This window comes from Lepidochelys kempii, chromosome 1, assembly GCF_965140265.1.
Source record: "Lepidochelys kempii isolate rLepKem1 chromosome 1, rLepKem1.hap2, whole genome shotgun sequence".
Lineage (NCBI taxonomy): Eukaryota > Metazoa > Chordata > Testudines > Cheloniidae > Lepidochelys > Lepidochelys kempii.
In genome coordinates this window covers 164,143,484-164,160,389 of record NC_133256.1, presented here as the reverse complement: position 1 = coordinate 164,160,389, position 16,906 = coordinate 164,143,484, and the positions used below count along the sequence as shown (strand labels likewise).

The following is a 16,906-nucleotide window of genomic DNA, read 5'->3' as shown; positions in this document are numbered from 1 at the left end:
TAGGGGAAAGAGGGGCAAGATGTTACTTAACTCCTTTGTCTCCCTAACAGATGGTGTGGAATGTCTCCAAGGCCTGGTCTACACAGAAAACTTAGGCTGACGTAGCTACGTTGTTCAGAGATATGAAAAATCCACACCCCCGATCGACATAGTTATACCAACCTTAACCCCACTGGGTAGACTGTCAGTGGAATAGCTTCTCCTGCCACATGGGTGGCGGGTGAAACTTCCCCTAGGGGAGGCTAGCTCCCTGTCCTACCTCTTCCACCCTCGGCCCCACCCACACTCCACCCTCGCTCCACCCCAAATTCTGCCCCCTCCCCACTTAGCCTCCCCCCTGCTGCTCACCGCATCCTTTCTCACCCCCCCCACCTGCCACTAGCCACATACCTCCTCACCTCCCCGCCCGTCACAAGACTCCCCCCCGCTGCTCGCTGTGTCCCTCCTCACTCTCCCACCAGACCCCCTGCCTGCCATGAGACCCCCCTCCTCATTCCCCTGCCTGCCACTTGCTTCCTCACTCCCTGCCAGACTCCCTCCTACCCACCACTGGCTCACCACTTCCCACCTCACTCTCCCACCTCCACAGGGGAGAGGGGGTGAGGAGGGACACGGCAAGCGACGGGGGCCTCTGGAGAGGTGGGGGTGGAGTGGAGGAGAGGAGGAAGACTCACCTGGCAGCAGCAGCAGGCTGGGGAGCCTCAGGGAAGGGACAGAGCAGGGACCGGAAGAGGCAGGGCCACCACAGCCCAGGTGTCCGGTGGCGGGTCAGCAGCAGCTGCACCAGGGGAGGCTTAGCCTCTCCTGGACTATTATACTTGCCACCCATGTCCTGCCGACATAGCTACGGACTCTCACAGAGGTGGAGTTAAGCTGACAGGAGAGCTCCCTCCCGTCAGCTTAGAGCATCTTCACCAGAGGTGCTACAGCAGTGCAGCTGCATCGGTGCCCTGCGCTGACAGTACAGTTGGTACAAGCACTCCTGGTGAGAATGCACACCACCAGCACAAGGAGTGTAGTGTGGACACACAAAAGTGATTTAATTACTGCAGTGGCTGTATGCCGATGTAACTTAGGTTGACATAATTGTGTAGTGTAGACATGCCATTAGCTACCAGCTCTAAGAGAGGTGGATTTACTACAGCGACAGAAGAACCCCTTCTGTTGCTGTAGTAAGTGTCTACACTACAGCAGCACAGCACTGCAGCTGTGCTGCTGCATAGCATTTCTAGTGTAGACATAACCTAATACAAGTGCAGTGCCAATGTAATTTCAGAAAATCTGACTTGGCTCATGAAATAGGCCATATAACCCACTCTGTTCTACATTACTGGTCAGTAGTGACCAAAATTCATTGTCTTCCGAAAGTTGCTCAGTGGCCTATGTAAAGTGAGTTAGTGGTCTCAGTTCACTTCTTAACAAAACAGTTGTCCACATCACAACTGGTGACTTTTGGTTATGTCATCAAGATGACAAAGTATTGTGCGATTGTGGAGACTGAACTATCCTCTTGCACCTAGAGGAGGATCCCTTCAGCTCAAAGCTGACTCAGGCCTGGTGTACTCTTAAAACTTATGCTGGCATGGCTAGGTCGGTCAGGGTTGTGACAAAACCACACCCCTAGAGACATAGGTATGTCCACAAAACCCCCAGCGTAGACACAGCTATGCCGACAGGGGGGGCCTCTGTCAGAATAACTAACGTCATTTAGGGAGGAGGGGTTTCCATAAAAGCAGAACTCCTCCTTCCGTTGGTGTACGTTGCATCTGCTCCAGGAGGCAAGGTCGCCATAGGCTTAGTACTGTAGACCTAACATCATATTGGTGGTGTGTGCAAGCTTAAAGTGCTCATGCCCTTGCTGTGATATTGGAGTCTTTGCCTTCATGGGCGGAGTTTCCTAGATAAAGAGTCTGGGCAGGGTGCTGTGAAGCTCTTGTTATTGTTATGCACAACAATTTAGAACTCAAAGTACATCTACACTGCAATTAAAAACCCATGGCTGGCCCAGGCTAGTTGACTCAGGCTCACAAAGCTCAAGATAAGGGGTGTTTACTTGTGATGTAGACATTCAGACTTGGGCTGGAACCTGGGCTCTAAGACACTGTGAGCTCCTGAATGTCTACACCACAATTGAACAGACCCTTTGCCTGAACCCCGTGAGCCTGAGTCAGCTGGCACGGGCCAGCCATGGGTTTATAATTGCAGTGCAGACATACCCTCAAACACTGAATGAAGATGATCTGTGTCAGACTCCCTAGCTCTGAGTGATCACTGAACACCACACTTATCATCATTGTTTCTTGAAGTCACTGGAAAAACTGCCATTGACCATGATCAACCTTGGATTAGACCCCAAATAAACAGAAGATTTCAGTCTCAGATACTGTCATTGTACACCTTTCATAAGCCCTAATTAGGCTTTTACAAAAAATTAAACACAGAAAAACTCACCAGAGTCTCAAGTAAATGTACCTTTTATTAGGCCATGAGACAGGAAGATGTAGAAATTAGGAAAATATCCATATATATTATATGAACATATCTCCAGTATCTAATATACAGACAGTAAACCAGGGGTGGGCAAACTACGCCCCGGGAGCCGCAGCCGGCCTGCAAGCCATTTTAAGCTGACTGTGAGCTCCCACTAGGGTGCGGGGGTCAGGCTTTGCCCTACTCTAGCTCTCCAGCTGGGGCGCTGGGTCAGGGGCCGCACCACATGGCATGGCCCCGCTCCAGCACTCTAGCCGGGGCGCAGGGTCAGGGGCCTCTCCATTCGGCTCCCGGAAGCCACAGCATGACCCCGCTCTGGATCTTATGCACTCCAATGGTCCCCTCTGGCACTCCAATGGGAGCTGCAAGGGCAGTGTCTGTGGATGGGGCAGCATGCAGAGCTGCCTGGCCGTGCCTTCACGTAGGAGCCGGAGAAGGGACATGCCACTGCTTTCGGGAGCCACTTGAGGTAAGCACCGCTTAGAGCCTGAACCCCTGAGCCTCTCCCCACACCCCAACCCCGTGCCTCAGCCCTGATCCTCCTCCCGCCCTCCAGACCCCTCGGTCCCAGCCCAGAGCCCCCTCCTACACCCTAAACTCCTCATCCACAGCCCCACCCCAGAGCTCTCATCCCCTCCCACACTCCAACCCCAATTCTGTGAACATTCATGGCCCGCCATACAATTTCTATTCCCAGATGTGGCCCTCAGGCCAAAAACTTTTCCCACCCCTGCAGTAAAGTACACATCTGTTCAGAAAAAAATTAAACTGCTTTTTATCTAATTTTCAGATCTTACAGTTTGATATATTAACTTGATCTCACGTAACAATGAAGCCACAAACCATGTTGTGAAGCATGACTGATACTGTGAAAGTGTGGTTATGTTACTAACATATAACTGCAACAAAAGAAGCATGCACTAGCTACTTAGCCAGTCAAATGTAGGAAGTGACTGTTATACACAGGATTTATAAATAACAGTAGCAGAAACCTGGTTGTTCCTTGTGAAGCCTACAACCAAGGCCCACTATAAAGGAGAGAGCACATACAGAAGAGGAAGCAGAAAGGCCTAGGACAGCAAAGTGGTAATACCCTTAAATCAGAATGCCTCTACAAACACCGCCAACAAACTAAGGCAGACTGCTAGACCTAATTAGAGATAAGGGTCCAAGAACTGCCCTGATAGAGGACAAACTTAGGAGGGCCAGTAAGGAGCAGCAGAGACCCCTCAAAAGACCACACCAGGAGCCAGTGACACCAACACAGAACAGTATGGTGACTCTCAAAACTAAAACTGTCATTTGAAATTAGTGCTTTCAGTTTATGCTCACATTCTTTGTAAGCATTTGATCTGCCTATGTAACCACCAGAGAACTATTCTCTGCCACTTCAAGTAGCCTGAGAACAGATTAAACTGTAACTGGATGTTGGAAAAGCTGAAAAAGTTGCATCAGAGTGGTATTGATAAACCTTGTGCATGTCAGCAGTTAGAGCTTGAGGTCTTACTGGGGAAATACATCATGTTAGAAAACACACCAGCTAACTAACTATTTTATTGTAAACATACATTAACTTTCCATACAAACATTAAGAAATCTTATTTGTACGTTGTATTAACTTTAAAGACTAGTTTGTGTTTGGTCAAACTCTTATCTGTGCATTTATTTTGTTCAAATTCCAAAAATAACCATGTATTATAAAAATCTACTTGATTCTGATAAGTCTTTTGGGTTTTTTTTCCACTGAAAGTATTTTTCATACTTTATTTCTCCATGCCACTAATGTTCGAGGATCTATCACTTAACACACACACACACAAAATATGAGCTATCATACAGCTGGCTGCTGGTAGTAATTATGACTGTTATCTGAGGGTCCTTCCTGGGGTTAATCACCTCATTTGGACTGTAACCTATTAGAACCACTTCTGAGAGTAACCTAACTTTAACTTAAAGAAAAGGAGTACTTGTGGCACCTTAGAGACTAACCAATTTATTAGAGCATAAGCTTTCGTGAGCTACAGCTCACTTCCTCAGATGCATATCGTGGAAACTGCAGCAGGCTTTATATATACACAGAGAATATGAAACAATACCTCCTCCCACCCCACTGTCCTGCTGGTAATAGCTTATCTAAAGTGATCATCAGGTGGGCCATTTCCAGCACAAATCCAGGTTTTCTCACCCTCCACCCCCCCACACAAATTCACTCTCCTGCTGGTGATAGCCCATCCAAAGTGACAACTCTTTACACAATGTGCATGACAATCAAGTTGGGCTATTTCCTGCACAAATCCAGGTTTTCTCACATCCCCCCCACCCCCATACACACACAAACTCACTCTCCTGCTGGTAATAGCTCATCCAAACTGACCACTCTTCAAGTTTAAATCCAAGTTAAACCAGAACATCTGGGGGGGGGGGGATTTAAACTTGAAGAGTGGTCAGTTTGGATGAGCTATTACCAGCAGGAGAGTGAGTTTGTGTGTGTATGGGGGTGGGGGGGATGTGAGAAAACCTGGATTTGTGCAGGAAATAGCCCAACTTGATTGTCATGCACATTGTGTAAAGAGTTGTCACTTTGGATGGGCTATCACCAGCAGGAGAGTGAATTTGTGTGGGGGGGTGGAGGGTGAGAAAACCTGGATTTGTGCTGGAAATGGCCCACCTGATGATCACTTTAGATAAGCTATTACCAGCAGGACAGTGGGGTGGGAGGAGGTATTGTTTCATATTCTCTGTGTATATATAAAGCCTGCTGCAGTTTCCATGATATGCATCTGAGGAAGTGAGCTGTAGCTCACGAAAGCTTATGCTCTAATAAATTGGTTAGTCTCTAAGGTGCCACAAGTACTCCTTTTCTTTTTGCGAATACAGACTAACACGGCTGTTACTCTGAAACCTAACTTTAACTTGTTATTTTTCTGCATAATACTATTGGGGCATTCCCACCATATTCTATTCTATATAGGTTCTTACCCTATGCTCATCACCATAGAATCTGCACATCTTCCAGTAGTGAATTAAGCAACATGACTACACATCTGTCATGTGGTGTTAGTTCTCTCATCCTCTGCCGAAAAACAGAAGCATGTGCAGTTAAGTATCTTGTTTTGGTAGGAAGTGTGTGGGGGGGGTGTTTGTTTCAGTATAAATGTAGCTATTACAGTGTGTTTGTTAGAGAAGGCAAAGTCAAACAAATCTGACTTGGAGTGGAAAACACTGAGGTATGAAATGGTCCTTAGTTCTTGAGGGTGTTTTCTGCAGAAAGGTCCCAGTTCTTCCACATCCTCTCCAGTATTTATGACTCCCTTTTTTATATATTTTCCTGAGCTTAAATAGAGTGAGTTACCATTGACTAATATACTTCGTAATAATTTTCATTAATGGCTACACAAATACATGAGATGTTGGCCTTCCTCCAGATATTCTCCCCCTGTTCCGAAGTGGTATCTATTTTAACTAACCTGATGTTAAACATTAGTGTGGGGAAGGATAGTCATGTTTAAAAATGTTAACTAGTCACGGTTAAACTTAGGATCTCCTCCTACACTGATGCCTGATTTAAGGGGTACCTCAGGGTTACCACAACCAGTTAACATGTTTTTAACCATAGCCTTTTCGCCACTAAGGGAAAAGTAGTATTGACTGTCATGTTAGTTAAAACATGTCAGTCTTGTGATTAGGACACAGGACTAGGAATCAGAAAATTCTTGAGATTTCTCTTAAATGCTCTATTCCTCAGGTTCACCATATGAACCGTAAAAAAGGTAGAATATTTTCTTACCCCACAGGGGTACTGTGAGGCTTAATTTATTAATGCTCATGAGGCACTCAAACATTATAATCACAAGCACCAAATTTACTTATAAGTAAAACAATACTACTGGAATGGGTCCTATGTTAATGACAAAGTTCCAGATTGTGGCTCTTATACTGGTTTCGTACAGTAATATCTGGAAAGATAAACCAACAGCTTCCTTCCCTCCAAAAAAAAAAGAAAAAGAGAGAGAGAGACCTCAGACCCTTCCAGCACAATCAAAAGCCCTTCCAAAAGCCCCCAAAACATAGCTCCCTTTACCACAGTATTCCTTCCACCATTAAAAACAGAGAATTGTGAGCTCCTGATATTTTGGCAAAGAGCTCCCATAAAAATCCACCTCCCTCACCCCCTACTGGCCTGTCTAAACACAAAAGCTGTACTGTTTTAAGTGTACCAGTGTAGTTAAAGTGACACAACCTCCTACCTTCCAGTAATTGATTCAATTTTATCAGTATAAAGGTACTTATACAAGTACAGCTATACCCCTATGGAAAGGTCCCTTTATATCAATATAACTGCATCCAAAGTGGGAGTTATATAATTATTTCAGTCAAAATCATGCTCCTAACCAACAGTTATACTGGTAAAAAAACCTGGGTGTAGACCAGGCCTTAGTCTGAGACAGATCTCCTGTTTTAGGCATGTCTGAGTTGAAAAGAGAGGTGAGGGACTAGGGATCAAACAGAACAGTACTTCCTCATCATAAAGAAAGATGCAACATCTTTAGCTAAGCCAAGTTATGTTGCATGCCCTGAGAATTCCTGTTATACTAAATGGTTATACTGTGTTTCTGAGAAATACACTGAGTATTAACAGGTTTCAGAGTAGCAGCCGTGTTAGTCTGTATTCGCAAAAAGAAAAGGAGTACTAGTGGCACCTTAGAGACTAACCAATTCATTTATTTGAGCTCACTATAGCTTATGCTCAAATAAATTGGTTAGTCTCTAAGGTGCCACTAGTACTCCTTTTCTTTTTGAGTATTAATAGTGCAGCTGAGAGTCTGGCTATATAACAGGGAAGCAAAGTGAAGTGATGAGGTTCAACAAGGACAAGAGCAGAGTCCTGCACTTAGAAAGGAAGATTCCCATGCACCACTATGGACTGGCTAAGCAGTTCTGCAGAAAATGACCCAGGGATTACAGTGGACGAGAAGCTGGATATGAGTCAGCAGTGTGCCCTTGTTGCCAAGAAGGCCAACGGCATATTGGGCTGTATTAGTAGGAGCATTGCCAGCAGATCAAGGGAAGTGATTATTTCCCTCTATCCAGCACTGGTGAGGCCACACCTGGAGCATTGCATCCAGTTTTGGTCCCCGCACTACAGAAAGGATGTGGACAAATTAGAGAGAGTCCAGCGGAGGGCAATGAAAATGGTTAGGGGGCTCGGGCACATGACTTATGAGGAGAGGCTGAGGGAACTGGCGTTATTAGGTCTGCAGAAAAAAAGAGTGAGGGGGGATTTGATAGCAGCCTTCAACTACCTTCAAGTTCAAGTTGCAGTGGGGGAGGTTTAGATTGGCTATTAGGAAAAACTTTTTCACTAAGAGGGTGGTGAAACACTGGAATGCGTTACCTAGGGAGGTGGTAGAATCTCCTTCCTTAGAGGTTTTTAAGGTCAGGCTTGACAAAGCCCTGGCTGGGATGATTTAACTGGGAATTGGTCCTGCTTTGAGCAGGGGGTTGGACTAGATGACCTTCTGGGGTCCCTTCCAACCCTGATATTCTATGATTCTATGATTCTACCTGAAGGGGCATTCCAAAGAGGACGGAGCTTGGCTATTCTCAGTGGTGGCAGATGACAGAACGAGGAGTAATGGTCTCAAGTTGGAGTGGGGGAGGTATAGGTTGGATCTTAGGAAATAGTATTTCACTAGGACGGTGGTGAAGAAGCACTGGAATGGGTTACCTAGGGAGGCGGTGGTGGAAACTCCATCCTTAGAGGTTTTTAAGGCCCAGCTTGACAGAGCCCTGGGTGGGATGATTTAGTTGGAGGTTGGTCCTGCTTTGAGCAGAGGGTTGGACTAGATGACCTCCTGAGGTCCCTTCCAACCCTAATCTTATAGGATTCTAAGTGCAGCAGTAGGGAAGATTTGAGGGGGTGCTGAGTGAGGTGGGGTGTGTGGTGAAGGGGGTTGGAGGGTGCACAGGGGGGCTAGTTGTGGTGGGTGTGCAGGGGGTTGGAGGGTGCTACTAGCTGAGTGGCAAGGGTTTTGGGGGAGCGAGAGGTGTATGGGGCTGTATGGGGTCATTGGGCAGGTTGTAGTGTCTGATTAGGGGATTTGTAGGGGCTGCTGGGGGGTGGTTTATGATCGGGGGCTGTAGGGGGGTTGTGGTGTGTGGTCAGAGGGTGTCTAGGGGAGTGTTGGGGGGTAGTGGTGGATTGGTGGGGAGCTGTAAGGGGTAGTGGGGGGCGGGGGAAGCTGTGGTATATGCGGGGCTGGCTCCCGCCGCAGGCTCACGCACTGGTCACGGTCCTCGCTCTTCTCGGGGAAGCAAGCGGCTCCGCAGTAGCATTTAAGGGAGCCCGGCCAGCGGGGCCTAGGATGTGCAGATGCCCGGAGCTCACGCACCACCCTCGTTCCCGCCCCGCGATGCAGATCCCGCCCAGGCACTTTCGCTTTAGCCCTAAGCCCGGCCCGGGTCGCCATGAGAAGCCGCCGGGCGCCCCGGCTCCTCGGGGGGCCGCGCCGCTGCCAGGTACAGGGGGCGCTGGGGAAGCAGGCGAGCGGATTGCCCGGCAGGGAGCAGGGCAGGGGCCGGCCCCCTCGCCTCCCAGCCCCGGGCCTGTGCTGCCGCGCTCGGCTGGCAGCGGGGCTGGGGCCTTGGGCCGGAGGCTGCAGCTGCGGCCCCCGAGCGCCCCGCTTGCTGCCCCGGGGTGCGGCCGCCTGGGGGTAGCGCCGGGCTCTGGAAGGGCGCGGGGCTGTCGCTGGGGCAGGGAGCCTGTTTCCAGTCAGAGACGTGGTGCGGGAGAGCGGCTGGCTGGGAGGGACTGGGGGGGCCCTTCCAGGGATTTCCCAACACCCCCTCATGTGGTCAGCTAGTTACAGCGCAGTGCTGCCAAGGTAGTCAGTGGTTAGAAATTTGAATTGAAATTTAAAGTGTGTATTTTAATGCTTCAAAGCCCATGCAGTGTTTGATAAAATACTTGTACCTGGAAAAGTATACTAGGTTTGAAAAGTATGAACAAAGACCAGCTTCCTCATACAGCTGTTGGTTTTTCTGACACTGTCAGCATGTTCATTTCCACAATGCTGATCAACCTTATAATTTCAAATCCTGATTTGTAAGCAGGGTCTGACTGAGTTCTGCCTGACTGCTAGTGATGGGAGGGGGGGAAGGCTTCAGGACCAGACTGTATTTACATGAACTCACCTACTCTGCCTAGGTATCCAGCAGACAGAGCTGTGTTACCCAAGTGGTCAATTTGGGTTGGTGGTGGGTTACAAATCACTTTAGTACTGAATATGGGGGTCATGAAATGTTATCCTTATTGTATGATTAAAGGGCAGCAGAACTATACGTAGTCTGTCCTGATTGAGGGGTTCACCCTCAATGCTTAATTTTTGCCAGGGCTGAGCCCCAGCCCCTTGAGGCTTGACAGTTTATAGCCCCAGGACGTCTGGGCTTGCCATATCAGTTATGCAAGTAAAGAGCTTGCTTGAGCTCCAGCACCTCTTTCATTACAGATGAAGTACCGGTTACCCTCAACTGAACTGCACTTGATGATAAGCAAGGGGTTTGGATGGCAGATCCCAGTGGAGCTGGGGGAAGTGAGGGGAGATATAGGCAGGGTTTTTCTTTGGTGGTGAGGGCTGTGCTTAAGAGTCACAGGTACTATTTGACTTGCATCTCTCCTTTATTTAAAAATAAAGCTTATTAGGTGCCAGAGAGTGTCTTTTGTTAAGTGACCACTAGAGCTGAAATCACTAATAATCAGATCTAAGTACTTAGACTTGCTGTAGGACAGTATTTCTGTGGAAGAGACAGCAAGTGCAGGCTAGGCTATGAGGTTCCCACGCTGGGTGTAACCTCAAGAGACTGATTCACAGAGGTGACGGCGCAGGGCCATAAGCAATGGAGTGAATGGTGGCATGATAAACAACAGCAGCCAGAGCAAGTGGCAAGCACCTGGAGGAATGAGCAAGGTGCCTTCTCCTCCGCACCTCCCAGGGTGGGAAGTGAACTCATGAGAAAGCACCTTTGAACTCTGGGTCTTCGCTGACCAAGGACAACAACTATGGGTGGGGTGTGGTAGAGGGAGAAGGAAGGAGCACGTTAAAGGAACATTTGTTGTACTATGTTTTAGTGATGGTTCTAGAATGCTAGACTTATATAAATATACATTTCCTAGTAGGCCAAAATTTTTAAAACAAACACATTTGCCAGGCTTGTTATCTTGAGAGGTCATTATCTTGGGGAGTTTCTGTACTAAACATAATTAATTTCTACATAAGAATGGCCACATTGGATCAGACCAATGGTCCATCTAGCCCAGTACCTCGTCTTCCAACAGTGGCCAATGCCAGGTGCTTCAAAGGGAATTAACAGAACAGGGCAATTAATCGAGTGATCCATCCCCTGTCATCCACTCCCAGTTTCTGGCAAGCAGAGGCTCTCAGAGCATGGTATTGCATCCCTGCCCACGCTGGATAATAGCCATTGATTAACATTTGTTAATTCTGAAGTTGGACACTGTTTCTGAACAAGACCAGCAAATGCTCACTATTGTTCTGCAAGAAACTCAGCTGACTGGTTAGAAGCATTCAGTGCAACAGTGAAAGACTCAGCCGCTGAAAACATGAACTCCCTCACCACATTCAGAAAATGTGCATACATGGCAGATGGATGAACCAGTGCAAATGGGTGTCAAGTATTAAGTCACTGCATACGTTATCTTGAGGTCAGTGGTAGGCTGTATCTCTGACAATCCATGTCTTAGAGTTAAATGCTTGTAAATTGAATTCCAAAGAGATGGCTGTTTATGCATTTGATGGAGCTGCAAACTTCTCCGGAAGACATAGTGGAGTACAAGCTTTGATCAGACAAAAGTGTAACCCTAATCTCTCCAAAACACAATGCAGAGGCCATCTACTCCAACTAGCACTAGTAGGAGTTTCAGAATCTTCAAAAGGCATTTGAAAAGCTATTATACTTTTTTCAGCAAGAGTCCAAAATATAGAAGATACACTGGGACTGAAGTCAAATTAGTCCAATCTGGGAAAACCTGTTGGCTTTCTCAGGAGCGATCCTTGGCTGTTGTCTTAAAATTCCTGCAGCCATTATTATTGACTTTGGAAAGTATCTACCAAGATGGGACAAATCTAAGTAGTGAGGCTGGTGGACGGCTTTTGCTACTAAATTCAGAGAAGACAATTGTCCTTCTCTCTTATAAGTCTACTGTTGAAACCGCTTGGGGCATTAAACAATGCCAACCAGGCATCTGCTACAACAGTAGTAGATCTCTGTCCAACAGTGGAAGCTATGCTTGGATCAATCAGATATCCATTGAAAACATACTGGAAGAAGCAAAGACTTAAGTTCAGAAGTTGACTATTTAGGGCACGTCTATTGACTCTTTAAATGAAGAGGACAAGAAGTGTATGTTAAACCACCTGAAAAAAATATAAAATACTCAGACTTGATTCTTACATCTTTACAACAGCAACTTCTTCATTCTATCAACCTCTACATAGCTTTTACAGATGCGTGTCTTATAGAACACTGACAGTTGAGTGGAATGAGGTACTACCTGCAATGGGACTGCCCTGTGATCATGACAGATTAGAGAGTTTGAACACAAAGTGGAATATCATATGATGAACCAATGAAGATTTGACTTCAACTTCTTCATCGCTAGTGGTTTGACCCAATTTTTAGGCTATGTTTCCTGGAATGAAAGTAGTAAGAATTAATCTCTTTCTAGTCCCAGTCACAACAGCTACAGTTGAGCATTTTTTCCTTATTGAATAGAATTTTGTGTTCTGAAAGAAGTCGCTTTCTGCGGGATCGTGAGCATATCTTGAAGGACTGGAAGTACCGGGCACATAAGAAGCCACCAAAAATGAATGCACTGCATTTGAGAAGTTAACTAACAGACTTGTGCAAAATTACAACAAGAAACCAAGAAGGATGTAGATATAGTGCTTCATAGTAGGCTTCTGTAGCCAATTTTAAATTTGTGTGATATTTAAAAACAGGAGTTAAATCTAATAAAGTGGTCATGAAACATTTTTCAGTTTTTACTACGGTGCAATACAGCCCACATTTGCCCTAACGATCTCACCCCTCATTGGTCCTCACCACCCCCCACCCATATTTTGAACACCCCCACCTAATTTGAATTCCTGGTGAAAACACTGGCACCAAGCCTACTCAAGTTCAAGGTGTGTGTGGGGGAGGGTCGCAGAGATGTCTGGGATTTTCTTCTGCTCTGCTGCAGACCGCAGCTCTTCCAGAGGACAGAGCTGTTACAAGCAGGAGGGATTGAAGAGTGGAAGCAAGTAGGTCATTTTTACCTCCACTCCTTGCTTGCCCTCCTGAGGTCTACCACACTGGAAGAGAAGCCCCTGCGAACATTTGGAGAAATACTGAGGATACTCTGTTCCCACCCACCCACACCCATGTCCCTGCACTGTTGTAGTTCAAGTGTAGACAGGACTTATGCAGATGGGAGGAGTTCTACCCTTTCTCTAGTTAATCCAGCTGCCTAAGCAGCAGTAGTTAGTGCTAGGTTGAGGAAAGAATTCTTCCATTGACCTAGCACTGTCTGCATGGACACTTAGGTCAGTTTAACTAGATCACTGAAGCGTGTGGATTTTTCATACCCCTGCCCTGAGCAACATAGTTGGATTAATCTAAATTTCTCATGTAGCCCAGCCTTTAGGCTCATGGAGGCCACCCCAAGTGGCCCATGGGCCTTAATAAGTTTGTTTAATCTTTGGCTGTTTGCTAAGGGGCTGATGAGCCAAGAGAGTTTGTGGGTCACTAAAAGTAATGAACTGTTTTGGGGAGGAGTAGCTAAGCAACCTAAGGCTCATGGGAGTTGAGGAAATGATGAGCCTCTTAAGGGCCCAAGGTGGACCAGGTCTCATGAGGTTCACAGAGATAAGGAGATTGTCAGGGGGCTGGAGAGCTTACTAAGGCCATGTCTAAACGTACTGCACTGTAGCAGTACAGCTGTACGAATGTAGCTGCACGCATCTAGCAAAGACATGTTATGCCGATGGGCGAGAGCTCCCCCTTTGCATAATATCACTTCAGTGAATGGCAGAAGCTATGTCAGCAGGAGAAGTTCTCCCACCAACATAGGGCTGGACACACAAGCGATTATGTTGGTGTAAGTTATGGCGCTCAGGAGGTGATTTATTCACACCTCTGAGTGACATAAATTATGCCAGCATAGGCTATAGTGTAGACTTAGCTTAAGTTTTAGGGGAGTCAGAGGCAACAGGTAAGGGAATAAGAAAAGGAGTACTTGTGGCACCTTAGAGACTAGCAAATTTATTTGAGCAGAAGCTTTCGTGAGCTACAGCTCACTGCATTGGATGCAAGGTAAGGGAATGTTCACTTGCTGGAACTCCTTTTATGGGGACTAAGGAGCAACACAAGGTAGCCTGATGGAATGTGACAAGGGTTCAAGAGTCTCTTCTTGGGGGATGGGCAGCAGAATGTGGACAGACTTTTCCCCTGATTCTGCTGATCCTCCAAGCTTCTTGCCAGGCATAGTCCCACCCAACTTCCCATTTCTGCAAGAGAGCCCCAGTCCTGTAGACATTAGGAGGCCAATTGGAGAGGAACCCCCCTCCTATTTATGTACTGATACTGAGGGCCTGCAAGGTTTAGAGGAATGGGACTTTTCAGTAGATCTGCAGCAGGCAAATCTTTGTTCCCCTGGATATCTTTATGCAAGATTAGTCAGTTAAAAGGGTGATGGTGGTATTGTTCACTTCATTTACAGTCCAGCTATCAGACTGCTGTTCATGAGAGTTTGGCCTGAAATATTGCAGACACATATCAGTGTTTTTATAGAATATCATGGTTGGAAGGGACCTCAGGAGGTCATCTAGTCCAACCCCCTGCTCAAAGCAGGACCAATCCCCAGTTTTTGCCCCGATCCCTAAATGGCCCCCTCAAGGATTGAACTCACAACCCTGGGTTTAGCAGGCTAATGCTCAAACCACTGAGCTATCCTTTCCCCTTGTCCCCCCCGCATTATATAGTATAACAACCTTGAATGGTAATAAAGTTAAACAGCCAATATTAGAAACCTGCGAATTCAGAGTTGAGTTTGAATTCTCAAGTAGGACACTGATTAAGGGGATGGCTCGTTTGAGTGCTAGTTCTTTCCTAGTGAACCCTGAGGCCTCATTTTCACTAAAAAGTTATGTCGACCCATCTACATCACTCAAAAGTGTCAAATCCACCCCCCTGAGAGATGTAGTTTTAAGCTGAGCTAACCCCGGTGTACATAGTGCTAGATCAATGGAGGAATTCTTCCACTGACCTAGCTACTGCCTCTCAAGGAGGTGGATTGACTATAGCAACAGAGAATCGCTCCTGTTGTTGTAGTGATGTTCTGCAGCAACATAGCTGCAGCTGTGTCATGTTCCGAGTGTAAACATAGCCTGAGGCAAAGTTTCACAGTTCTGTGTAATGGAATACTGACAGTTATGTCCAGAATAGTCATCAGCAAGTGTGACTGCAGTGCTATTGTAGAAGTGAGGCTGTGGAAAAAAACTTATTTCCACCATTCTTTCCATTGGAGTTTCAGTGTCCATATACAGATCCAAATCACCAAGTTTGCATTCTGTCATTGTGGATGTAGGGAAAACCCTTTTCAAGAGGGACACATGCTGTTTTTTCCAAGTATTAGAAGTTGAAAGGGAAATTAAGGATTGGTAATTGACAAATTCCTTATCCCAAAAACTACAAATTGTATTAAAGTTAACCAAAGCTTAATTTCAAAGTCAACTTGCATTTTGATAGCAATTTCTTAAAGAAGTTTTATGCCCATAACGTGTGGCTAAATCAGACTTGAAGAAACCAATAGAGTATGGTATTTTGCCACTTCCCATTATATTTTTAGATTTATGGATGTCCACAGCAAGGGCCTCGACTTCTTTTCAGCTTGTTTTAACACACACAAGTCACTGACAGATGTTTTAGATGGAGAACTGTAAAACTGATCCATAAATGAAGTCATCTGTGACAAATTGGAGTTTTCCCTCTTTCAATTTATTTCTCTCCCTGAAAGATCCAAATCAACAAATACTTCCTTAAGCTTAATTATAAAAAGCTAACACTGCAATACTTTGGCTCCATTCAGAGAATATAATGTGGTTGCAACTCTAGTGGGGCAGAATTGTTATTTGAATGTATCTCAACAGATGCAATTTTAAAAGTTTCTAGTATTTGGTGGTGGTTGTGGGCTTTTTTTTAAAAATATAAAATTTAAAAAAGTATATGCATTGTAAGAACATTTATGTGCCTGCAAGCCTTTGCCTCAGCTTCTCTTTTTTTTTTTTTGGTAAATTTATATTGTCAGAGGGATTGCTCTTGTACTTCTGAGGTTTTTTTTCCTGTAACAAAAATATTTAGAAAGCACTAGAGAAAATGTTGAAGAGATGACCATTTGAGTTCATTAACTGTGAAGTAGGTGAGCATTAAATGCTGTAACTAGTCTTTAGATTTGACTGTCTCCCATTTTACAAAAGGCCAGATAAAATCCCTTTTAAGTAAGAAGATTTCCAGGTTGATGTATAACTTCAGGATGACAGATTTAGCCATATGTAATCCCTTATGCTACATCACAGATTAGAATTAATTATGCACTATAATTCCATAAACAGTGTTTTCTGCTGCTGCTAAGTGCTGACTGTTTATAAGAGACACTACATCCAAACAACTGAAAGAATTTAGTTTACTTTTCTTAGGTGGTTACTGTTTCATTAATATTTGGAAATACACGTGTTATAGGGATGGTGAAACTACGTTCTGTCAATGCTTGGGGCATGCCTGTTTGTTTTTAAGATGACCTTTCAATGTCAGGGAGGGACTCTAGAAAGAAAGAATTTACTTTAACACTTGCATTTATCTCCTCTTTGTACAATACTAACCTGTTGGAGTGTAGTGTATCACTGTAGAATATGACAGGTTTCAGAGTAACAGCCGTGTTAGTCTGTATTCGCAAAAAGAAAAGGAGTACTTGTGGCACCTTAGAGACTAACCAATTTATTAGAGCATAAGCTTTCGTGAGCTACAGCTCACTTCATCAGATGCATATCGTGGAAACTGCAGCAGACTTTATATATACAGAGAGAATATGAACCAATACCTCCTCCCACCCCACTATCCTGCTGGTAATAGCTTATCTAAAGTGATCATCAGGTGGGCCATTTCCAGCACAAATCCAGGTTCTCTCACCCTCCACACAAATTCACTCTCCTGCTGGTGATAGCCCATCCAAAGTGACAACTCTTTACACAATGTGCATGACAATCAAGTTGGGCTATTTCCTGCACAAATCCAGCATTTACAGTGATGTACATTTGGGTGATGTCAGGTATGTGGCATTGTACTGATTTACCTCTGTATT

The 16,906-nt window shown here is 45.5% G+C and overlaps 1 protein-coding gene across 7 annotated transcripts in view; it reads left to right on the top strand.

The window, feature by feature from the left end:
* The first annotated feature begins 8,773 nt into the window (after positions 1–8,773).
* IFNAR2 (interferon alpha and beta receptor subunit 2) overlaps positions 8,774–16,906 on the top strand; it is a 36,853-nt gene continuing 28,720 nt past the window's right edge. For 3 of the 7 annotated variants that reach the window (XM_073362005.1, XM_073362015.1, XM_073362025.1), the window contains exon 1: positions 8,775–9,009. In XM_073362005.1, the coding sequence (XP_073218106.1) occupies positions 8,856–9,009 (154 nt within the window). In that variant the 5' untranslated portion in view covers positions 8,775–8,855. Of the gene's footprint in view, positions 9,010–13,044; positions 16,874–16,906 lie in introns of those variants that run through there. The other 4 variants (XM_073361996.1, XM_073361986.1, XM_073362042.1 and 1 more) reach the window with 3 other exon arrangements.